We start from the raw sequence: 25368 nt of genomic DNA on the forward strand, positions 1-25368 counted from the left end.
CCAGTTACACTATTCTTTAATTGAACGCAACTGCTGCTTTAATCGTGAATCGTCATCGCGAGTCGCAGCGATGCGCAATAGCCCAATTCGCTGGGATTCTTTTCATACAAATTTTTCTATCATTTTAAAACGAAGACATAGGAGGTTAACGAAACGTACCTAATCCATACGATGATACAGAGGACACAGTTACTTTAATTACTCATTTAAAGAGTGAGTTTCTCGTTCGAAGAATTTCATGCACTTCGAGATCATTAACTTATAAATAACGATACTCTTCTTTGATTGTCGATTCAATTCTGTGACTGTTAAAATAATTTTATAAACATGGTAGACGAAAGACACAATTTTGAAGGGAAACTATAATGGAAGGAAAATTTGAAAATGTTTAAGAAAATTCTCTACACGATCTATAAATGTTAAACCAATAAAACCTTATATAAACAACGCTTCATATTCTACGTTGCTAACAAAATTCTACCACCTCTAATCTAAACAGAATCACCAATTAAAATAAAACCCTGGTCAAAGCAAAACTCTTCACATTTTCCGTCTACCGATCAAAGGCTTCACCTCTATCTAAAAAATGATCAGAATTTCTTTTTGATCCCTCGCGTATCCACTTGAAAATTTCCAAGAGCGTACGATAACGTGTATTCGACCTGCGAGGATTATTATGAATTTCTATTACATATCTCGCCAGCACGTGGCCTACCTGACAGCTGGTTTATGTTGTCCGCGAGTTACTATGACGACCGGAACGATCACCACGCGACCAGGGCGAACACACGGTTGGCGTTTCGTGGAAACTTCGCAACAGTAATGTATCCCCGATAGTTTGCTGGTGAATTTGCGACACGAAACGGTAAATTACTCCCTGGAGAAGAAAAATGGTGGTGGTGGACAAACGTAGATCTTTGATAGTGTCCACGGCGAGACATTTCTTCGGGGTCCCACTGACGGACGAGGAGACCATCGCTGACGGACAGTCGGTGTTGGACAATTTCCTGGACAGAGCCACGTGCAGGACCCTCTGCGCGCAACCAGCTGACGAGGACGACGAAATACAGCTGAAGTTGAGCAACGAGTTGCCTGTTGGGAGAAACACTTTGGTTTTCTTCAAGGTAATACGAAAATTCAAGATGGAGGTGGTATCTTTAAGATAAAGTGAATTCAAGATAGATTGGTTATCTTCAGGTACCATCTCTGAATCACAAGGAAAGGGTGCAGAAGATAGTTTCGTATTTTTCTATTACGTGAGAATTGTTTTATTTGTTTAAGAAGGATTTCTTCGTTGTTTGTATGTCTGTGGATTAATTGGTAGAGAGGATTGGAGGAATATGGGATAACTGTTTTGTATTTTTATTTTGGGGGAGGAGGGGTATGGAATAGAGGTAGATCAAGAAGTAGGTTGGAAATCTAAAGGGAATTTCATACTTAACGTGGTGATTTTTTGAATAAATACATTTTAAGCGGATAACGTAAACGAAACTCTTCTTGATCAGGTATAAAGGTAGAGGAGAGAAGTACAATCGGATGTTTGACAGTTGACAGAAGCTCCAGTGACCGAGAAGAATTTCCACGAGCTGGTTCAGGTGACATCCACCGGTACCGGCAAAGGATCGACCCTGATCGAGGCACTTCGGCAAGTATGGGCTCCGACTCTGCGATCCTCCGGCCTCAGTTCGTCGTGTTTGAAGAAACTAGAGGAGAATCTTCTCGGCTCGCCGGCTACGGCTTCTGTTCTCGAGGAGGAGGATTATTGGAGGAAGAAATGGGAGGAGGCGAAGCGTTCGCACGACAGGACGATCTACGGCGAGGCTGTGAAGAGCTTGAAGAGCATCAGGGCCGAGCTCGAGAGCGCAGCGGTGGCTAGGTGCCGTAAAGATTCAAGTATAATAAAATAGATCCCAGTAAACGCGCCAGCTGATTTATGTAAAAGCTCGCCAAGACGTTTCAGCTTTCTCTGAAACACTGTTCTCTATTTCCTCTGCTTTTAATGGCGTTTCCTCTTCGATTCTTCGCTGTATGATGCGTTAAAATTTTACTTAAAATTTTATTTTTCAGGAAAGTCGATATATTTTTTCTTTTACTCCATATGTTGAATATAAGATCGCTGTTGGACTTTAAGTAATTCGTACAGAATATTTTATTTGAATTTCATTGCTTTGAGTTATCGCTATCGTTATATTCGAAAGCACCGCATTCATTTCTGTAATAACGTCCACTGTCCAGAGATGGGTTAATTGGAGTGGAAGATGCTGTCGAGGCAGTTTCGGGTTACGTCGACGACTTATGGAAGTTAGGGGACACGGTGTACTCCGAAGAACGTATGAAGTCCTTTCTGGACATTATTGGGGACGAAGTGGTGTCCCTAGTGAAAAACGTGATGGATGAGGTAACGCATTCAAGCATCCACATTTGAAGATAATAAAAACAAATTGTGTCATCGATATTGCAACAGATGCGAACTTCTGATGATCGAGTGAAAGTCGAGGCGATGTCACTTGGCGCGAGTATTTGCGAAAAATGGACGAGCATCGCGGAACAGTTTACGACGCTCTTCTGGCCCCATCACTCTGTTCATCCTTGGAAGGGTGCTAGCCATACACCAGAGAGATGTTCGCGAATTGGCACACGACTCAGGTATGAGAACTGGCTCTTCCTCTTCCTGGTTTCTAGGGAAATACAAAGCAATATTCGTCATCTTTAGGCAGATTGCCGAGTTACGTGCGCAGTATCGACAATTAACCAGGTTGCTGACAGCTAATGAAAGATCAGGACTTGGCACGGATACCCTGATGCAATGCTTCGACGATGTTAGAGGTATAATGACTCTGTCAACATTTTTTCTTCCTCTTTCACCATCTACACTGCTGTCGTAAAATGACAGAGATGAACCATTGACGAATGATAAATGAAAAATCAAAAGCAATTTTGAAAGTAATTTATAAAAAGAAAAAAATAATATTTAGCGTTGATTGATGTTCAAAAATTTGATGCAATTCTTCTAATTGTTTAGTGGTTTTCGACGAAGACGAGAGGAGCGTCGACTGGAATCGACTAAGAAGAAAGGTCGAGGAAGGTTTGGTACCTGCTGAAGAAAGGGTCGCACAAAAATTGAAGTCCCAAATCGCCGATGCCTCCACGCCTAACTCGCTGCTTGCTGAATTTCGACGTTACCTTGAACTGATGAAAAGGGATGGCCTGAAAAGGGTTTTACGAGGGGAACGGGAAACGTTGCTCTCAGCTTATGGAGACCTCATAGGTAACTTCAGATAAAGACACGATAACAAAGAAAACTGATGCTGCTCAAGAATCCTTTCTAAATTCTTCCATATTTTATTTTATCATTGAAATCTGCATTCCTAATTAACGAAATTATTTCGACCAATTATTGCAATGTAACTATCCGATATTACTTTTTTTGTACCATTTATCGTGTTGCACAGTCTCTTGAAAAAATACTAAATAATAAATGATCGAAATATTGAAGTCTGATAGATCATATATAAAGTAAAACATTTAATTCGAGTCCCATCTTTCTCCCATGGCTAAAAGAAAATTGTATCGACGAACGATCCCATGATACCGATGAGCTAAGAAGATTTGTTCATATTTAATTTCAACATAAGAAAGCTGCTTGGCCGGACCGGACACGGAGGATCTTCTGGACAGCCCTAGAATACTTCAGGAAGTTCAAGCTGCCAGGTCATCGGAAATGAGGCTCGAAAGTTTGAGCATATTAGGAAAAGAGTTGCTGGCTGATCTTCCCGGGTACGAGGAAATCTCATCAAAAGTAGCCATAGCTCTGAGGGACATCGAAAGGAAACGTCAAGGGTTCCTTGAAACTTGGGTAACACTTTGTCTATTTAAAAAAAAAAGTAATTTTCTGGCAATACAAACATTGACTAACATAGAAAAGCAAGTCTAGAAAAATTCTGTAACTAAGAAGATGATTTTTGTGGTGGAACGATCAAATTTTCTTCGAGCATTATTAATACAAAATTCACTTGAAATGAATTTGAAAATTTTTAATTACGTTTTATACAACTTCAACAATGGATGGCTAAAATCGAAAAGATTTTCCTTCCTCATTATTCACAATACATTTAATGGAAGAAGTATTCGAGGACAATATTACATAGTTCTTGTTGCTTTATGATATTTAATCCAATTAGGTGAACGTTTGAATGCTCCTTCTTCCAGAATAAAGACTTCTTTTAAAATCTTCCTTTGTTAACTATCTGTGACCATTATTTTGTTATTTTAATGAGTCCACGGTATTCTTTCTTCATAACCTCCCCAAAAGATAACTTTATAATATATCTGCGTGATAAATATCCTCAACAATGTCTTCCAGGATCCTCACAGTCTCAGATATAATTAACAAACATATTTAATAGACACAGGAAACGAAGAACGCTGTCGCGAGAAGAGAATTATCTCTTGGCACCGATTCAGCAGTGGTAGAGTTAACTGGAACCAGCATGATGCGAGTGACCTACGACCCGAGGCTGATGACCCTGATCAGGGAAGCCAGAGCGCTTTCGAGTCAAGGTGTCGAACTTCCTCGCGAGGTGAAGGACCTGGTGGAAAGAGCAGGCGCTCTGGCGGGACGTGCCAGGGCTCTTCAGCAAGTCGCGACCTTCCACAACACCATTGGCGATCGCATGGTCCCGTCCCAGAGGCCACTGATGCTCACAACCGCACTCGAATTGGCTCGAGCTGTTCAAGAACAATCTGGTGTCATTTGGTCTGATCCTCTGGCTGTCGATGCTTACACTGCCAGACTGAAAGAACTGGTAACATAATTATTATTTTAATGGGGAGGGCTGTAAGCGTAAAAAATATAAGGATGAATGTTGGTCAGGCTCAAAATAAGATATAGGAACTGTATAAATACGTTAGAATGAAATTGTTCATTTACTAAGTTTTACGTTTAAAATACAGATAATCCAGGTTCGAGAATATTTCTTCCAGATCAAAATTATTATTTTTTGTACTATATATATATCTCGAAAAAATATTAAATAATAAATAGTGGAAGTATTTTCAAAGTTCTCAATTTAAAAATTTGTCAGTGCTCCATTCTGGCCCTTCCCGAGTTCAGACTGTAATCATAATAATATTTTCAAAAGAAAACGCTATCGGTTATCATTTTTGATAATGCAGGTGAGAAAGTTTGCGAAACAAAATTCTGAGCTGGCCGCGAAGCACGGTTCGTTGCGGGACTTGGTGTCGAATTTATTAAAAGGAGAGACAGTCAATCTGATTGGAAATCAGAACGCTTGGAAAGACACCCTGATGAACATGAGGACCATCGTGGACACCGTGGAAGCTGAATATGGAAACACGAAAGCTTGGAAGCTGCATTGGGACAGGCAGCTGCTCAAAGCATTGGGTGTAGCTTACAGGTACATATCATAAAGCACTATGCAAACTAGTAGTACAGAAACTAGAAGATTCTAAGAGTACACGAGTAAATGACACTACTAAATTGTTTGCCAGATTGAACAAATTTAATATAATTTCATAATACGATCAACCTCAGAAAATCAAGTGAACCTCATAAACCTTACATGAAGTTTCTCTGACTCGAGCACACCTACCTCTCCAACAAACGAACAAAAAATAACGAAATTTCTACCATAATTCAGTAAAAATTGATGAAAGAATGGTGACATTTTCCAAGGTGTCCCTACCTCTTACAATAAACCACGCAGAATGAGTTTCTAATGAATTTCGAATGTTCTTGGAATCATTTCACCGCGATAATGCGCAATTTTCATATTCATTGGAGATTTGCATAAAACGGACGAATGAGAACTTCCTTCTTTCTACCTCCCCTACCACCCCCTCTTTTTTTTTTTACAGAGGAGCCCTACCGTCGCTGTTGAAGAAATTGCCGGATATTAAAGTGGAGCTGACGTTTCGAGACGGTTCTTTGCAATGGAGGCCGTCTCTGGAGGAGATCCGCGCGAAATTGTACTCGGCGATACGTCGATCGCTTTCGATCCCGATGAACTTCAGGGGGGTCGGAGACGCGGCGGACGCACACTTCGGCGATCTGATTCAAAGAAGCGGCTATCTATTCGGTGGCGTCTACAAGCAGGCCGAAATTGCTCTTTCCGCTCTGGAAACGCTCAGAATGAAATGGCTTCATCTGGCGGCGCCAGCGAAAATCGAGGCTGCTGAACGGTACAACCTGATTGAACGTGATGTTAACAGTAACGAATGCCTTCGAACGTTGCCTCCGGGTTCATTTAGTATGATTATTTCCAGTGGCAATTTCGAAAGTTACTTCTTGACGGGGCACACGTTTATTTTTATCAGTTCGAGGCACTCATGATTTTTTTGCGGGTGAAGTAGTTGGCATAAATGTTTGAAATTTGGTACGTTTATTTGTGCATGTATATAGAAGGTTTTATAAAATTTTCATGTTTCCTGGTCAATTTATTTTGAAGTTACATAAAATATTACACGTCATGCCAGATGGAATATGCGTGATTGAAAGTCGTGATATAAATAGTCGTAATTTTGCAAAGAATCATCAATTCTTCGTTATAAATAATCACAAACAAATCACCAGCCTCCTCATCTAGCATACCTCCCATTCTCACTTAACAATTTCGTTCAAATTTCAATGTAATTCTCTCTCCAACACCCAGCTTGAAAGGACGATCGCCACAGGAGTGGTCAAGGGCCTTCAAAGACTCCAAACAATGGGCCCAAGAGGTCAGTCTTCTCAACCGCACTTCGTCCAAATTCGCCACCTATTTCTCTACACAAACCTATGTAATAATTCCCAAAAAATCAGGTTGGCAAATTACGAGGAAGCGAAGTGAAGGTTTGGTGCATCAGCGTGGACACTTCGACGACCAGGAACGATTTGGAATCGGCCTCCCGTCGCTACTGGGAACGTTTGTGCTCCGATTTGAGGGTGGAAGCCTCGTCGAGGCTGGTGGCCATCGTGGAGTTCCTTTCTTCCGCTTCGAAGGAGCTGGAACGCAGACCTCGAAGCGTGGAGGAAGTTGGATTGGCTTACGAGGCACACGCGCGAATCGAAGAGCAGTCGTCCGGCATGGCTGAAGAGATGGAAGCCATCGCCGGACTCTCCAAAGTGCTCGCTGCGTGGACCAGCGAGAAACTCGAGGGTAATTTACCCGAATTAATTGCTCGATGGAAACCTCGAAACCACAGAAATTACTTGTTAGGAAGTTTACGAACTCGTTCTTGAATAGCCTGATGGAGGATAACTTAGCCTTTTGTACGAACCTAACGTTTATTATTAACACTAAACCAACCACGGCCGGTCAAATGACCATTTCTACCCATTTTGAAAATTGCTAACCCCACCTGGAATTCATCGAAACAGGTGTCAGCGCAGCATACTCATCCTGGCAGGACCTGGCCGACCGCTTGGAGCGTCACAAGACAATAGTAGCCCGCGAACTTGAAGACGCCAAAGTGAATCTCCGTCACAGAGCAGTGGCCTTGCGAGACGAGCTGGAAAGATGGCAGACGAAATGGTCCTCCAAGCCAGAGATTCTCAGCCTGGACTGGATCATCTCCATGAGGGAAAGGTGGACGAACCTGAGGGAGCAGCTGGACGCTCTGAATACCGATTGTCGAAGGATAGAGCTGAACGTCGACGACGTTTTGGAAAGCAACGAGGAGAACATGAAGAAACTGGAGCTGCAGCTGGAAGGAGAGGAATCCAACTGCCGGTTTCAGGCTGAGTTCTTGGAGGAGTTGAAAAACCAAGAGGACGAAGAATGGACAGTGGCGAGGAGAAGGCTCCCCAGGCTTCACGACTGGCTGGATTCCTGGGAGAGCAGGATACGTGTCCAGCTGAAGGATCAATTGAAAGATGAATCCTTGGATCAGAGGGACAGTATGGAGATGGACACCTCCGTTGGCAGAAAGGTGCGCGAGGTCAGGGACGCCATCGAGTGGCTTCAGCTTCTTCGAGGCGATGAAATCGCGGATGAACACTGGGGCGAATTGAAACCACTCCTGAATTTGAACGACGTCAGGCACACAAGGGATATTACCTTGGGCCACTTGCTTCGTTCCGTGGAGAAGATCCAGGAGCACTCTGAGAGGATCAAGGTGACGATCTAAAGTTTAATTTCCTCTGTGTCCTCACTTGAAATTGGAAAATGCTGAGACGAAAACTGCTGGAAAGTTGATGGAAATTAATGTACAGGGTGCTTCATAACATGTGGTATTAACCCTTTTAGATTAAATTTGGACCATGACTCACTTCCAAAAATTCAATTGGTAAAATAATAAAAATCTAAAAAGGTTAACGCGTACATTGACAATTGCAATTTTCAATCAGGAAATAGGAAAGAGAGCAGCAGCGGAGAGCGGCATACGCCAGGGGTTGATGGAACTCGAATCCTGGGAGGCGTCTGCTCATTTTCAACTTCAAGACTCAAAGGACAGTAAGAACGTCAGCATACTTCTCGTGGAGGAGTATGGAACTTTATTAGCAAGGGCAGGTAAATCTAATTTTTTTCGTTCGAGGAACAGACAACAAGCTCTCGTAATTCACCGAAAGAACTACGTGGTAAGCTAATTACGTTCGTTAACGAAAAGGTGAACTGAGACTGTTGCTGGAGGGCGCGAAAGGGGCAGCTGGGTACGAGAGGTTCGCTGCCCGCGTGGCTCGTTGCGAAAGCGGACTTTCCGAGATGGAGGAGCGAATAAAGATACTGAGCACTATTCAGAGGAAATGGGTTTACTTGGAACCAGTTTACGAGGGAGGCGCAGCTCCTAACGACACCGGAAGGTGGTCAAGGGCCAACAAAGAGTTCAGGTGATCGATTAGTGGAGACGTTCTTTTTATCGAGGGTTTCGACTTTTGTGAAAGCTCTGATTGGTGAACATGAAAATGCAGTTGCGTTTTTAACCTTCTGTTGGATGAATTTTATTACAATTTTCGAAATAGAAATGATTTTTTGTCTACATATTCATGAATTCGTATATTTATAATATGTTTATGAATTTGTATATTGAATGTATATATTCACAAATTAATTGATATTTGAGTTCCGCATTAAGAAACTAAATTCCTATAATAGCAATAAGCAATAATGGTGTATTAAAACTAGTCCTCATTCCGAATTACACAGTATCAAAGTAAATCAAAGGAATTGATAGAACACATTGAAGGTATAAAGAAATCTCCTTGTGCACTTGAGATGTCAATGGTACTTCTGAAGAATTTGCAATGTAATGCTTGGAAATTGTAGATTCAGAGTTCCTCATAGCGATCGGGACAAATGTTTAGGTATCTCATGGGAGAAGTGTCTCGTGATCCAAGGCTATCATCCCTAAGGAGGCTTCCCATTTCAGCCTTCACAAATTTGAAAGATCTCCTCGACAGATGCCAGAGAAGTCTCGACGAGTACTTGGAGGTATTACAGAGTCTGTTTGAAACGGAAATCTATCTTTACGGTTCTACGACACTGTCAGTTATTAGAATAAGAAACAATAACAGTGGACGATTGTTATACTCTAGTATCTGTAAATCAGTTTTATTTATTTTTATATACATAGTGATCTAGTAGAAATAAACGACCCAGTGTAAATAAGTTACTTAATGGCCTATTTTTACCAAGAATAAAGACTACCACCAAATTTAATATTTCAAGTTGGAAATCTTTTACTGTAAAACTCTTCAACCTCTCTTCACGCTTGCAGGAGAAACGCTCTTCCTACCCACGCCTGTACTTCCTAAGCGACGAAGATCTCCTCGAATTAGTGTCAGCCAACGGCAGGGGCCTGGAAGCTCATCTACCAAAGCTCTACCAAGGTGTAGGTACGATAATAAAGGACGACAATGGTCTGATAGCCGTTGTATCGCCAGAAGGTGAAAAATTAGAGTTACCTAATCCTGTGGACCTTCGAGATTCTCTTCCACGGTGGTTGAGCAATCTTGAAGAGGGGATGAAAAGCACGCTTCGTCAGAGCTTGGAAAAATGCCTGGTAGACACCATGCCTGATCCATCGGCTTATCCAACTCAAGTAAGACTTTAATTAATTAATGACAAAGAAATAAATTGAAGAAAGAAGAACTACAAGTATCCATTTTGCCAATAATTTTGATTTTGAAAACGTTACGAAAATATAAAGTAATTTCCTAGCCTCCCTTAGTCCACTCCCTGAATTCCCATACCCCCCCTCACGTCGACTCTATCGCTTCTTCATATAATTTCCTGGGATATTGGATCTGCTTCTGACTTATTCAGTAACTGTAACGAACGTAATATCCTGTCAAGGTGCTGTTACTGGCAGAAAGAATTCGATTCACGGAACGATGCGAGGCAGCGTTGAAGGAGGGTCGTTCGTCTTTGAAGAAACTCGTCGAATATCTGGAGACACAAAGGGCGAGATACAGAGGGCTGGAGGATGCTGGTGACAAATTGACCGCTTTGAAAGCTCGCGGCCTGCTCCTTGACACTGTTCACCACCTCGAGGTAGCCAGGAATCTTCTGAACGTCACCCTGCAGGACGAGAGCACCGTTTGGACCTGGCAGAGGCAGCTGAGGAGTTACAGGACTGTAAGATTATTCAACTATTCTGTTCCTGAAAGCAGGGATCACTATTTTATTTAACTTCCCGTTTCGTACACTCTTTCATTCATCGACTATCGAAAGCTCAGGTCATTCCAAAGTTAACAGGATTTCTGAGTCAGAGCAATCATTCCTTTTCTTGGAGTTAATTCCCAAGGACATACATTTTGGAGTAATTCAATCTAGTTTTTTTTAGAGTTAATAGGTCGAGTTTCAACAAGTTCAGAGAGCGATTTGTTTTTTTTAGAATAAAGGACCAGTGGTGCGATGCGCTGGAGCGGAATTTCCATACCGTTTCGAGTATCAAGGGGCGGCAGTGGGTTTGGTGCAAACTCCGTTGACAGAGAGGTGTTTCCTGGCACTCGCTCAGGCTATGAAACTCGGCTTGGGTGGAAGCCCAACCGGGCCAGCTGGAACTGGAAAAACCGAAAGCGTCAAAGCGCTGGGGGCTATTCTCGGCAGGCTGGTTTTAGTTTTCAATTGCGACGAAGGTAAGAATGCGACGTTTACGATCTACAAATCGATTTCTGTATTCCCAAACGAACAGCCACAGCTGTATTTATATTCTTTGCTATTTCAATCATCGTTCTTTGGTAGCATGCATCTGTAAGAATTTTTATTTTTAAATTTCAAGAGTTCTTCTCTTCGTATAAGAAATTCTAAACTACTTATTTTTTAAGGTAGCTTGCAATTGGCTACAACAGATGTTACACTTATTAATTAGGAATGGACGCTGGTAGCATGCGACGAATCCTAGGTGGTCTCGCTCAAGCTGGGGCATGGGGTTGCTTCGACGAATTTAATCGCCTCGAGGAAGAAACCCTGAGCGCTGTGGCGATGCTGGTTAGACCTCTTCAGGAAGCTGTTCGCGACGGCTCCTCTCAGGTTCTATTGGACGACCAGAAGGTGAATCTCGATCCACACTGCTGCGTGTTCATCACGATGAATCCCGCTGGGGTCGAGTACGGTGGAAGACGCAAGCTTCCAGATTCCTTAGCGAGACTCTTCAGGCCGATTGGAATGGCTCATCCCGACAGGTCGGACATAGTGAAGGCGTTGCTGGAGTGTGCTGGATTCCTGGAGGCCTCGACGTTGGCTGTCCAGCTCGTGGAAACTCTGGATACAGCTGAGATACTGCTTTCCAATCAGCCTCACTATGATTGGGGTCTCAGAGCTCTCAGATCTGTCCTCGACGCGATTCCTACGGCATCTGACTTGGACGAAACCAGCAGGTTGCCTTTGTTCGAATGTTCATTTTTATGTTACCGGTTATCAAATATATTTTTTAATAAAATTAAAAATAACAATTTTCATTGGTCAAGATTTTGTAATCACACGTTGCTGAAGAAGTCATAAAGAAGTGCCCTAAGCGATCAATTTTCCAGATTAGTGGCTGCAATCAGAGCATCAACGCTGCCCAAGTTGACAGAGGAGGACACACAAAAATTTCTGTCGTTACTGGAAGACGTTTTTCCAAAAGCTGCTCCTTCGTCCTCCTCTTTCATCGACAGGAGAGATTTGCAGACAGCTTTGCTGGAACTTTGTTCCAACCAGGAGCTAGGGAAGGAAATAGCGAACAGATGCATTCAGTTGAACGATCAACTGAAGAGCAGAACCGGCGTGGCAATCGTTGGTCCACCAGGAAGCGGTAAAACGACCATAAGGAAGCTGTTATGCGACGCACTAACGAAAATTGGAGAAACGGTTGTCGAATTCCACGTTTATCCTGGCGCCATGCCGAAGTCTAGACTTTTAGGACGCATCGATCCTCAAACTAGGTACCGACGATGTTAACATTCTAAATTCGAATTGATTTCGACCCTAATTCAACCTAATCTTGGTGTCAGAATTATAAAAATAATTTGATTAGTACGAGGTTGGATATAAGAACTCGTTCAAGTGCTCCTTTTTCTCTTATAACCAAAAATAAATTTCCATTACTGATATTAATTTACAAATAACAAAATTTATGGATAAAATCTCCAAATAATAAATGCTGTAAATTCCAATTCAATAATACTTGTAATATATGAACAGGAATTAATAAGCAAACTCGAGGTAATGAAATCAGGATTGCAAATATCGAATCACTCTTTTTAAAAACGGTTCCGAGAAAAAGGTTGTTGCCTTGGGGTTTTAGGGAATGGAAGGAAGGTCTGTTATCGAGCGTGGTGGCATCAGCCGGCGAATCTACGACTTGGATCATCCTGAATGGCGACGTGGAACCCGATTGGGCCGAAGCTCTCAACTCCGCTCTAGACGACAATCGATTGCTGACCTTACCCAATGGCGTGGGCGTGAAACTTGGCACTGGAACAAAGTACACTTCTCGCCATTTATGACTCTATACGTTACTTTTTGCTCGTTTACCCGGACTCTTCTATTTGTTTTACGAGAAAGCTTTTCTCAGCGTTCCCGTAATGGCAATGGATAAATTCAGTTCATTCGAAACGTTCTGAATGAACATATTAGACTACAAATTCTGGAAAATTTTAGTCAGTGGTGCATTTAATAGCTTCGTAAAAAGGAAGCACATTTATTATAGAAAGTTTTCATTTTATTTTGGAATATAAAACTTGAAAAATCGTAAGACATAGCCCAGTATTGGAATTCTTTATTTCAGAAGCTATTATTCCAATAATACCTACATTCACTTTTATTCATTTCTAAACAGGTTCATCTTCGAGACCCACAAGCTGGCTGGCGCGAGTCCAGCCACAGTTTCGCGATTAGGAGTGGTTCACTTGGGCTCAACGAGCCCTAACTCTTTGCTGGTACCGTCTCGATTGAAAGCGTTGCCAGAGGCGGCGAAAGAGTTCTCGAATTCTCATCTTTGTCCCTGTATCGAGGAATGCTTGAAGATCAACGCGGATATTTCCTCTGCCTCTGGTTTAATGGACTCCGCGATCTGCCATTTAAAGAAAGCTCGCACCTACACCTCAGCTTCCTACGCTCTGATTGCGTCTTTGTGCAGTCAAATAGGGGATGAAACTCCTAGGGACGATTTGGCACGTTTTGTTTACCAATCGACCGATTGCTGGTGAGAATCTTAAAAGTCAAAGGGAAAAAAATCTAATTTATTTATTAAAGGATGAATCTTTGCCAATTTCAAACATCCACAACATTACTACATAGTAGCTATTTTGAAACAGCAAAATTACCGACATACTACGGCTAGCTAATTTACTGAATCATTACTCAACATTACTACATAGTAGCTATTTTGAAACAGCAAAATTACCGACATACTACGGCTAGCTAATTTACTGAATCATTAAAACGAAATCATGCTGAGATGGACCAAATCAGAACACAGATAATTATTCTATTTGTCTCTTATCCACAAGCATATCAACAACGCGTATTGTCTTTATTCGCCACCTGCTGTTACAATGCAATTTCGCCTGTCTGCGATCGATTAGTTTGTTGTCGCTCAAAATCACAGGTGTCCAAATCCAGAGAAACCGAACGCTGTGCTGTACAATGAGGATACGGATAGATTGGAAGCTGTCGGAGATGCTAACCAATCGACGGACACGGACGATGGACCTGTTTCTCTGTCAGGTATCGTAATATAGATATGCCTAAGACCGCATAAGTTTTGTCCCGCTAGATCGCTGAAATATCACACTGTGCGTCCTCTTCTTTATTCGCTGTTCTTTTCACGCTGTGTAACGAGACATATTTATTCTGTTACTACCCACCCATTTCATCGCCTCGCATGAATTTCGGCTGTCTGAAAATAAAAAGATGTCCAATCTTAAAATTCGGGACACACTTCGCGATGTCTCCTCGTTAGACATACATAAATATCACTCTTTCAGGAGCAATGAAGGGAGCCTTATCGTCCATCTTACCGTGGGTCGGGGAGAGCCAGCCTATTATGATAAGAGGCCCAGACGGTTGCGGGAAAAGCACCCTAATATCCGTTATACTGTCCACCATCAGAAACAACGAGCCTTCGACTTTGATAAAAGGATCGTCCCTTTACGGGCCCCAGGATTTGGTGACGAAATTGAAAAGAGGCTGCGTGCAACTGAACTCATCCTCACACGGGAGAACGTATAAACCTAGAAATGGTTCGAGAGTTGTCTTGATTTTGGAAGATTTGCACCTTGCTTCCAAGGATTTGCAGGTATTCTCACATTAGACAACATTCTCGCATCGATAGAATATTCGAAATCTGTTTGTAAATTTTTTATAATTTTCTTATTCGCGAGCTAAATGTATCGCAAAAAGTAGGTGAAATGCGTCATTTATTTTATTTAGGAGTTGGTACGAGAGCTTCTTCAAGAAGGAGGGTTCCACGAGGAGGATCTTGAATTTGCCATTGTTCCTTTGACCATTGTTTGCACAGCTGATGCAACGACTAGGCTACACCCGAGGCTGGAAGCACTTTTGTCTACTCACTATTTACCGTTAGTATATCGCCTAACAGCATTATCGGATCACTTCGCTGGTAAATTTAATTACAATTGGGCCAAACCTCGATTCCTACCACATTTCGTTTATTAAATTGCGTACTTGTACGATCATCTTTTGAAATAAGTTTACTTTGCACGAGGAGGTTACTATTTTGTTCAATTAAACATTCACTTTCTTTCATTCTATGTGAATGAAATTTCTTTCATTCTGTTTTTAGTTTGGAAAGTACTTCTTGTGTCGTAGGTATCCAAATCGAAAGGACATTGTATCAGTTTTGGAACTGCATCTGAGGAGCTCTTTGCAAGGGGACTGTATCCTGATCGAATCTTGGATCGCGCTGATGGCTCCCGCCATGCTGGAAGCTTTCGAGTTAATGAAATCCTCGCATGGCTCGTCCATCGAGTGGACTCCCAAAGATCTGATTTCATGGGCCGATAGTTTAAAGTATTATCCCACCCCTGAAGACGAATCGAACGTTACGCGTCATTTGCTGGATGCTGGACGACGGTTATTCAATCCTAGGTAACACTTAAACTCAGGAATGGTATTTTTATTTAATCGATATATCAAGTAATAAATCATTTTTACTCATTCCAAATTTCACGAGGTTTTACAGAAACTGTTTTACAGAACTGATTTCACTTACTAAAACATTGCTTCGATAATAAAAATCTGATAATAAATCTCCATAAATCTAATGTTAATTTAATCGAAAAATTGATTTTTATTCTCCTGTCAAAGGAGATGCTTCTTCTCGATGTATTCTAGTTCTGATAATAATCATAGTTATCCTTCAATCTTGTCTAAATATGTTCAATCTAGTGTGAATTGTTATTTTCGAAACTAAACGTCGCACGAATAACCGTGTACGTCCTTCGCAGCGAAAGGATTAACGCGAACATTTTAATTGTCAGACTGTCGTCACGGGATCAGTCGCGCTGGGAATCGATAGTCCTGTCGAAGGCTTCCAAAGCACAAATTCGTGTAAGCGACGTGTACATATGGAGACTCGGAAATACCGGATTATTGCCGTTGGACGAGGAACAATGGACGAAGGAGATAATTAACGTTGTAGCGAGATGCGCCAGGGAAGGCGAGCCAGTGCAAGCTTCGATTTCGCCTCACCTGTTGCGCACCGTGGCCGGTAAGCGTATTAAATTAGGTTAATTTTATGTTATTTTGCAAACAAGCGTAATCCCGCGGTCGTTGACGTCGTATCGAGCCACTTCGTATATTTAACAAGATTAAGCTTACCCGTGGGTGTCCTTGTTCGCTGTATCGATCCCTCCGCTGACGATCCGTGTAATTACCAGTTAGTTAGCCCCGTGATTGCCAACTGCAGGGTTTGCACATTGTTGCCCTAATCGTTCTGTTATGTAGAATAACGTAGACTGGTTAGAATTCACTCATCCGCTTGAAATTTTGTTATTCAATTTACTTGCGTGGAGTGTACAGAGGGACGTATGATGGGATATTGCTAAAAAACTAATTTTCCAACTGTTTTCAAGGCCTGAGTTGGGCATTTGGAACTGATCTGAGAGGCGTAATTTTAATCGGACGACCCGGAGCAGGAAGAAAATCGGCCGTGAGACTCGCTGCCACCTTTTCCTCCCTTCGGCTAGTGGACTCTGGACCTGGTACAGTATAACGTGACGATAAATAGGAAAAGTGATTTTAAAAAATGAGTTGTTCAGGGCGTGGCCGAGTATCGATGAAAACTGCGGTTCAGGCTGCTGGAATCGACGGTGAGCCGACTCTGGTTTTGCTGGAGGAGCACCACATGAGAGAGAGTGGATTGGCTGTTTTGGCGAGTGCAATAGTGTCAAGAGGAGAGCTTCCAGGACTATTTACAGTGGAGGAACTCGACGGGTTAATAGCGCCGCTGGCTGACGTGGCGAGGAGGGAGGATTTCTCAGGCACACTGGAACAATACCTCTACCACCGTAAGCTTCCATTCATGGTTCCCCGAAACAAAAATGACATAATTTGATATCGTTTGTGTTGCACATCAATTTTCTCCATATTCTTCTTCCCTGAAAATGAAAACTTGAATGTCTCATTCATCGGAATTTCTATTTCCTCCTTCATATATACCGAACTGATTATTAATTCGAAGCCACGGTGAAGTTAATAATTCTCTATCTACCGGTCTATACTCGACGAACTAATTTATACGCGGAGATTGCTCTGCTCTCGTTAGTACAGTAGAATATTAATATTTCAATCCCGAGATCCCGCATTCCACAGGTCAGAGCATTTGGTTAATATTCCTTCTACCATTGCCTCGTTTCGAAACCGTCAAGATATTGTGATATCTATTACAATGATAGCTACGAAATCATATTTTAATAATCTGTTTGATTTCATGCTTTCGAATAATACAATGTCGTATCAAGAATTGTTTCTTAAGTGAAATAAAAATTTTGTCTTTTCTTTCGCGAATACAACAATCAAAGGCTCTGAAAAATAAAGTATTCGAGCAAGTGACAAACGAGACGATCAAAAACTGCATTTCATAGTCATCACTTGTTCCCAAACATGCATTGCTTTTAGGTCTACGGAATTACCTTCGAGTCGCCATAATCCTGGACACGGGAGAACTGCGATCACTCTGGTTGACGCGTTCAGGGCTCCTCAAACACTGCGCACTAATCGGTCCTGGCCTCGGAGGCGAATGGTGGTCCTGGGAGATTCCGCTAACCGAACTGGCTATCCTTCAAACTGGAACGGAAGTGGAAGACACAGATGAGACACCTCCTGGTGTGATGGCGATGGTCAAGGCCCATCTGCAAGCTCCGCGACAGCAACGAGCTCCGGCTCGGTTCCTGGCGATGCTGCACACCTGGAAACACTTGCGTGTTATTTGGAGCGAAGATCTAGAGCAAAAGCTGAGCAGCCTGCAAGCGGGTATAGGCAGACTGGAGGAAGCTGGCGAGCAAGTTGCCAAATTGGAGGATGAAGTTTCCAAGCAACGCCAGGAGCTAGAGGTAACTTCAAACTCCATTCGTCTAGCACACCAAAGTTTTGTTGGTTTATGTGAGTGGAGAGGTTCTTAACAGGTTGACTTGGGGTGATACACATACACGTTTCATTCAATAGATGTTAAAATATACAAACATTTCTCACGGACGGATTCTACGGACGCGTCGACGCGCATTTTATGTCGAAGTTTCAGAATATTATACGAACGCTTAGAAGGAATCAAAGTTCCTTCGATTTCCTATAAATTAATATGCTATTATATCCTACTTTTCCTGCTGTTTCGAGTGATTATGCTGAATTCTCGCTGCGCAGGCAGAACAAGGCCGAGCCAACGCGGCCTTAGAACAAATCACATCCACCATGAGGGGTGCAACTGGCCAAAGAGGAGAGATGACCACCCTGAAGGCTGAAACTGAAAAGGAGAGCGCTGAACTGGCGCGCAGAAAGGTAAAAGTATTAATTCTAATTCTAAAAATTCGTTACAAAGTGTTGTACGTTATCGAACAGGCTGACATCGAGGGAGAATTGGGCAAGGTCGAGCCTTTAGTGGAACAAGCTGCGCAAGCAGTGGCAGGGATCAGCGCCGACGCGTTGGCAGAGGTTCGTTCCTTGAGGGCTCCTCCAGCACCTGTTCGAGACGTCCTCGAAGGTGTCCTTCGATTAATGGGGATAAAAGACACCTCTTGGAACAGCATGAAGACGTTCCTGGCGAAACGGGGGATCAAAGATGAGATTAGGCAAGTATCGATCAGCAGAAGTGATATTTCGATAGGAATATTTGTCTTTTATCTTAATTATCTATGTTTAAAATATATTACAAATTGATGAAGCGTCGGATTCTATGATTCACTCCTTCGCTGTCGTTTGATCCAGGACTTGGGACGCGAGAAGAAGCACGTCGTCCAGTCTGGACGCGGTCGAGAGGTTGGTCAAGGAGCGTCCCGAAAGTTTCGAGCAGAAAACTGCGAAAAGAGCCTCGGTGGCGGCTGCCCCATTGGCTGCTTGGGTCCTGGCGAATCTTCAGTACGGTCAGATCCTTCAGCAGGTCGCTCCTCTCGAGAGGGAACAACGACTGCTGGCTGAGTACGTTGAACATGCCCTTCAAGAGAACCCTCCAAACGAAAAAAACCGTGTCGGAACTTCGTAGCCATGAATTTCAAATCTTCTTTATTTCTATGGTCTAGTTTATTACTATGACGTGCAATATTTAATACTCTAGGCGTTTGTCTGCGGCTGAAGCTCAGATCGGTAAGCTGGCAGCTGGACTCAACAGTGTCGAAAGTCGCGTGGCCCAGCTTCAGGAGCAACTTGCTGAGCACTCAAGGGGTGCAGCAGCGCTACAATTGCGTGCCGAGGCTACCGAGGCTAGACTTGCAACTGCCAGGGCGTTGCTGAAGAAGTTGGACACGGAACATCGCGACTGGCAAGCACAGATGGAGGAGTTGACCACCAGAAAAGAGAAACTGGACGTCGAGGCTGCCAATGTGGCGTCGTTGTTGGTGTACGAGGTTGGTAACAGTCCGAGATTAGTGGATAAACTTTCAGGGTCTGCTGTATGCTCCTCATGGTATACGAATCTTACGAAGAATAAAAATAAGATAATTCTTACGAATAATAAAAAAAGATAAAAAACTTATTAGTGCTTTTTCTTAAGTCTTGAATAATGAAACGCAGAATCCTGGAAGGGACGACAAATGGAAGAAGTTGGCGATCGACCTGCTGATCACCGAGAGAGAAAGATTGCTCTGGCGAGCGCAAGGTTTGCCAGCCGACACAGGAAGTGTCGTGGGCGCCTCCTGTGCTCTCCGAGGTCCTCTGGTTCCAATATTCGTGGATCCATCGGGGGTGGCGGTTTCTTGGCTGAAGAACAACGTTGGCTCCAGAATGGAAATCACGAAACCAGAGGATGAGAAATTCCTGACCACCTTGGAGCTCGCGGTACGATTTGGCAAACCTTTGCTGGTCGAGGAGCTGGTGGAATTTCCCTCGATTTTGTTGCCACTGCTACGCAGACGTCCTCTGAGGCTCGGCGAGCGAACTTTGCCGGCCCCGCAGGGCTTCAAACTTTTCTTGGCCACTAGACGAGATCGATTGGACGGCTTTCCAAGAGAAGTTGACGCTGTCCTGTTCAAGATCGCCCTTGGGGCTGGGACGAAGAGCCTGGCTGAGAGATTCGTCGAAAGGGTGAGGAGAATTAAATCGATACATTAGTTGCATTAACATATCTTAACTTCAATTTGCCTCGCAACTTTTTACTGCTGCTAACTGCCAGTGTTCTTTTTATAGTCTAACCCGTTACCTTAGGATTCGTTTATTATTGCAAAATCGTTGCCTCGAGTGTGCAAGTATTAATTAACTGTTTCAGTAGACAGGTGAATGTCTACTAATAAGTACAACCTGGCTTTGATGCAAAACCGTCATGTTACAGTCTTTTATTGTTGAAGCATATGTCATCATTTTATTTTTATTTAATAAATTTTGATATTTGCCAAAAAAAAAAACATTAATTAATCTCGAAATATTGAAGATAGTATTATACAATTTTAAGTAAGCTAGCAAACGTTTAAAAGATTGAAGAAGGAAATTGAAAGAGCCAACGGTGGTTGGGGGTTAAACAAATGGTGAACTGGACACGAGGATTAATTACTTTCCCGACAGGTTTTGTTAAAGGAGACGCCAGAGCTGGCGACGCAAAGAAAAGAAGCACTGGAGCGCGAAGAAAAATTATCAGGCGAAAGGGACACAGCGCGATTGGATCTGTTGGCGCAGCTGGCTACCGCGAGAGGTCAAGACCTCCTCCAGGAATCTGAAGGATCTCAGGGCGGACTCTTGTCGTCGCTGGAAGCCACTCAGTCGAAAGCCAAAGAAATCGCGTCGGCCCTCGAGGAAAGCCGACGAAGCTTGGAAGACGTCGCTAGGTAAGATGGAAAGCTGTCCAACATAAATGTAGTCGTTAATGAAATTCTCCAATCTCTGAATGTAGACATTTCGTCTACGGGTAAAAACTACAGGTAAGCTGATTCTTGACACTGTCAATTTTTATGGAATTGTTTTCGTGCCAGGAGAGCCACGGATCACGAGAAATTAGCCAAATTCGCCGCTGGTTTGTACAAAACAGTGAAAGCCTCGACAGCTTTGAGTCCATTGTATGTCTTCTCAGCGGAAGCTTTCACAGACATTTATTTGGAGGCTGAAGATTACAGAAGCTCGATATTCTCACAGGACCAGAATGAACAGAATAAACTGATCGAAAAGCGGCAAGTAGTACTAAATAATTCAATTATAATTCCTTTTCTTAATGAACTGTCTTCGACCCCTTTTTAATATTCTTTAGATATCTATTAGACACAAAACCTCTGCAAAGAAAAATAAAATCAGCCGCATCTTTAGTAATGCATTAAAAAAAAGGAATAAATAACTAGAAATACAAATCTATTTAACCAATAAATAATAAATGAACCGCGTGCTACATTTTCATCCCTATCACACATCGATAACTCTTCCTATGTATGATCAAGACCAATCCCTGTCGCAGATTAATGGGTTTAACCCTGCATTACTGCGCGAAAGCCGTATACAGAAAGCATCGACTACCCCTGGCGCTGCAGCTGGCACTCTCCTTGCATTCAGTGCCGGACGTCGAGAGGGACTTCCTGTTGGGTGAAGTAGCATTGAACGATGACGAAGATCCCGATTACAGAGTGCCCGAGTGGGTGCCCGAAGAACGACGCCTCTCCGTTAAAGCTCTGGTGTCATCCCTCCCTCAAGTATAATTTACTACCCCTACGCGTATTATTCGTATACCACTTCCTGTTACGCGTGAAACACTTCTGTTCGTTTAGATAGCCACGAAGATGAAGCCAGCCTGGCTGAACGACGTTGGCAATATATATTCTGAAAGCGGGTTGACCACGTTTCAGAAAATTCTAATCGTGAAGACCCTGCGACCGGACTATCTCCACACGGCTCTGTCAAAACTGGCTGCAGAAGTATTAGGTGGATTACTCTTTAATTTTTTTTTTTCTTTAGTGTCTTTAATCGAGCAAACTATATACGTGAAACAATGCCCACTCTCCTTTTCATTAATAAAATCTTGTGTTATGGTATGATGTGTAGGTGTCAAAGACCTGGCACCTCCACAGTGGTCCCTGAAGAAAGTAGCAGAACAGGAAGCCTTGTACCCGGTGTTATTGCTACTATCTCCAGGAGCCGATCCTGGTTCAGAGTTGAGATCGCTGGCCACCAATCATGTTGCATCCGCCACTGGATTTATGGAAGTCTCTTTGGGTCAGGGTCAAGTTGGCCAGGCTGAACTCGCGCTGGAAAGTGCTTGCAAGTAATGTATCATCCTAGACATCTACGGAAACTAATTTCAAACTATCTACGCTCCGAGAGTTTCACCCTCTATATCTCTGTTTACATACTTTGTATATGTATAAACGTGACTGTGTACTCTCCATACCTATTCTTGTTACATTCATCGAGTTCAAATATTTAGATCCACTAATTTTCAAGCTAACGTACGTAAAAAATATTAGATTGTCCTAACAATTTCTTTCGCGACAGCAAAGCAATGACTAAAATCTTCCACCCCCTAAACCAACCCATACCACAACATATCTCACTCTCAGAGGAATCCTTAAATCCTATATAGTGATCAGTAACCTCATTAACCCACTTGAAACAGAAACGGTAGCTGGATTCTCCTGAGCAACCTGCACCTGGCTCTAAACTGGTTGCCCCGATTGGAAAGCTTTCTGCGATCGCCCATGTGCACGACCAATAAGAGCCCCACTACGAGGATATGGTTAACCACAGAGGAGTGTGTAGGATTCTACCCGAGCCTCGCGGGCCTCTGCTTGAAGCTCGCGTACGAACCACCGGAGGGCGTGAAGAGGAACGTGAAGAGGTCTCTCCAGCAGCTCCAGCAAAGACAGGAAAACAACGCGAACGTTCCCGGAAGCGTTTTGCTGTCCTGGCTCCACGCCACGCTTCAAGAGCGACGGAAGTTCGTCCCTCAGGGCTGGATCAGGCCTTACGAGTGGAACGAGGCCGATCTCGATGCCGCCTACGAGTTGGTCGTCAAGGACATGTCCTCGAAGAAGGAGAAGGACAAGGACGGGGTATGGCAGACTGGCAGAGGGTTGTTGGACGTCGCTGTTTACGGTGGCAGGCTTCAAGACGACTACGACATGCGAGCGTTGTGCTCGATCGTTCGCGATGTCTGGTCCTCGGCGGTGTTCGAGGGCCGCAGAAAGCTGGCTGGCGTGCTGAGGGTGTCCGAAAGATCGTTCGAGGATGCAGTTAAAGCTTTGGAACGTCTCCCCGATAATGACTCGCCTAAAGAGTGCTTTGGGCTGCCTGCGAACGCCCACAGGGCCTGGGAGAGGGGTGCAGCTGAGGCTGCCTTGTCTCATCTGAAAGGTTCGTTATCGTCGGAACGTTTCCGAGGTTGACGGGATTCCTGGACGTACGGGATTAATTTTTCTTGGGTGATGTGCGAGACCGAGAGATTGGAGTCGGAGTTGGTCGGAGAGAAAGAGGGTGGAGGGTTGGCTTGGACGTGGGACTATTTGTCAGTTGAACAGCTGCTAATTGATTTATAGACTACTGGTATATGACGGGGCTTGGACAGATATTTTTAACGATTAATTGCGTTGAATTCAAGGCAAGATCTCTGCTGAATGAATTTTACTAATAGATACAGCCAGTAGATCCTTCTTGGTCCAAATTCTTAGACTGGTAGATAGCGTCTATTCGAAGCTAGGAATTCATTCTGTTGACAATTTATAGATTGAAACTTATAGATCGTATTAAGAGGGAATGCACACCGTGGAGGCAATTGCACCCTATCAGAATTGTGTAAAAAAATCATGCAATTCTTTGTAGGTGTTCTGATCAAAGTGTCTGGGAGCGATGAAAGGAGGAAGAAAACAGAATCCAAGATACAGAGGGACTTGAAGGACTTGATCGATCGCAATGGTTCCATATTTGGAGCGCCACTTACCGTGGAAAGTAATACGAGTAGAAATCCTTTGGAACGTTTCATTATCGACGAGATGAGTTTAACTAAGAAGACTCTGAATCTTGTTCGAGGAGACGTTGACACTCTGGACTTTGAGGATACCAAGGTTAAGACGAGTGATTTTATTTATTTATTAATTATCTCAGTAATGCACAGATGAAAATGGGGTTTAGAATTTTCTTTTTATGATTTTACAGACTCCGAAACGTTGGATGAAAGAGTGGCAGAGCGGGCCCAAAGACGTTTCGCTTTTCGTTAAAGGACTCATGTCCAGGTACCAAAGTCTCGAGATCATGTTGTCGACGTCTTTCTCCATAATCGATATATCACGCCTGGCCAGGCCACGTGCATTCCTGACTGTGCTGAAGCAACACACTGCGAGAGAAACGCGACAACCCCTGGAGAATCTTCGACTTCGCGTGAATTGGTTGGAAAATCGCAGGAACGAGGGGTGGAAGGTGTCAGTGATCATCGAAGGACTTCTAATATCAGGTATTATACAATATTATTATTAAATATTTGTCACTGTTGCATTGGAAGAAATCTCGTAACTGTAGAAAGTTCTTATTTTTCTTTGAAATATCTATTTTGATTCCACTGGGGTGTATTAGACATGTTTGAATATTGCAAATACAGGTGGATTGATAGAGAATGGCACGTTGGTAGACCTGGACGCAGACGCGCCATCAGTTGCAGCTGCACCTACCTGTCAGATTGCATTCTTACCCGAAAACTGCACAGAAGAGAGTTTAGCCAACAAGGCAATGGGTGATTCCCTGCGTAGCGATGATACAGACATGTTGAACATACCTGTTTATGCAAATTCGCAAAGGGACGTATTAATTTCATCGCTACCTGTCAGGTGCCCCAGAGAGGAGCAAGATGATTGGTTACGTCGAGGGGTTGCTTTTCATCTGAAATTGACATAATTTTCCCTTTGGACACTAATTGTAACCTGAACACTGATTAGTACTAGATCTTTTACATAACCACTGAAATAGTATAATATTATTTATTTATGAACAATTAACTCTTCACTATATATTTTTATATTGATAATTTAAATATATTAAAAGACGACGTACTATAATATTATTCTGCTATTTAAAAAAGTATCACAGCATTACTTATATATGCAGTGAATGTATGATAGTACTTACAGTATTAATTACATAATTTGTTACACACGTTTCTGTATTAATATGGACAAAATAAATCTCACTACAATATTTCCACCTAAAGAATTGTATTTATTTATGAGTGACTAATCTACGATTTGAAAATGAGCTTGTCGAATAATTTATACTGTCATTACGTAGTTTCTTCCTTCATTATATACGCTAAGTCTAC

The 25368-nt window shown here is 42.9% G+C and overlaps 2 protein-coding genes across 2 annotated transcripts; both read left to right on the forward strand.

The window, feature by feature from the left end:
• LOC128875288 (cytoplasmic dynein 2 heavy chain 1) lies at positions 1–21766 on the forward strand. The gene is made up of 39 exons (XM_054120747.1): positions 1–1124; positions 1548–1876; positions 2236–2398; positions 2465–2646; positions 2714–2826; positions 3023–3268; positions 3636–3856; positions 4407–4805; positions 5176–5417; positions 5878–6201; positions 6672–6738; positions 6821–7157; positions 7379–8115; positions 8348–8510; positions 8608–8827; positions 9302–9428; positions 9715–10038; positions 10293–10574; positions 10834–11077; positions 11311–11818; positions 11972–12364; positions 12727–12906; positions 13261–13626; positions 14032–14150; positions 14411–14721; positions 14856–15004; positions 15255–15533; positions 15926–16155; positions 16520–16648; positions 16706–16954; positions 17565–17998; positions 18306–18440; positions 18501–18730; positions 18867–19076; positions 19213–19501; positions 19668–20177; positions 20652–20911; positions 21056–21250; positions 21529–21766. The coding sequence occupies exons 1-39, from the start codon at positions 891–893 to the stop codon at positions 21764–21766; spliced, it is 10368 nt and encodes a 3455-aa protein (XP_053976722.1). The 5' UTR covers positions 1–890.
• Positions 21717–25131, forward strand: LOC128875289 (cytoplasmic dynein 2 heavy chain 1-like). The gene is made up of 6 exons (XM_054120748.1): positions 21717–21989; positions 22110–22329; positions 22681–23417; positions 23883–24124; positions 24216–24510; positions 24655–25131. Exons 1-6 carry the CDS (start codon positions 21848–21850, stop codon positions 24945–24947), a joined length of 1929 nt encoding a protein of 642 aa, XP_053976723.1. The 5' UTR covers positions 21717–21847; the 3' UTR covers positions 24948–25131.
• Positions 25132–25368: the final 237 nt, after the last annotated feature.

Source organism: Hylaeus volcanicus, chromosome 4 (genome assembly GCF_026283585.1).
Source record: "Hylaeus volcanicus isolate JK05 chromosome 4, UHH_iyHylVolc1.0_haploid, whole genome shotgun sequence".
NCBI lineage: Eukaryota > Metazoa > Arthropoda > Insecta > Hymenoptera > Colletidae > Hylaeus > Hylaeus volcanicus.

What these genes read in the sequence shown, in the direction of transcription:
- LOC128875288 (XM_054120747.1), top strand. Translation starts at nt 891, where the DNA reads ATGGTGGTGGTGGACAAACGTAGATCTTTGATAGTGTCCACGGCGAGA. An exon ending in ACACTTTGGTTTTCTTCAAG is followed by an intron (nt 1,125 to 1,547) that starts GTAATACGAAAA and finishes GATGTTTGACAG; the next exon opens with TTGACAGAAGCTCCAGTGAC. An exon ending in GGGATCAAAGATGAGATTAG is followed by an intron (nt 18,731 to 18,866) that starts GCAAGTATCGAT and finishes CGTTTGATCCAG; the next exon opens with GACTTGGGACGCGAGAAGAA.
- LOC128875289 (XM_054120748.1), top strand. Translation starts at nt 21,848, where the DNA reads ATGAAGCCAGCCTGGCTGAACGACGTTGGCAATATATATTCTGAAAGC. An exon ending in ACTGGCTGCAGAAGTATTAG is followed by an intron (nt 21,990 to 22,109) that starts GTGGATTACTCT and finishes TATGATGTGTAG; the next exon opens with GTGTCAAAGACCTGGCACCT. An exon ending in TGGACTTTGAGGATACCAAG is followed by an intron (nt 24,125 to 24,215) that starts GTTAAGACGAGT and finishes ATGATTTTACAG; the next exon opens with ACTCCGAAACGTTGGATGAA.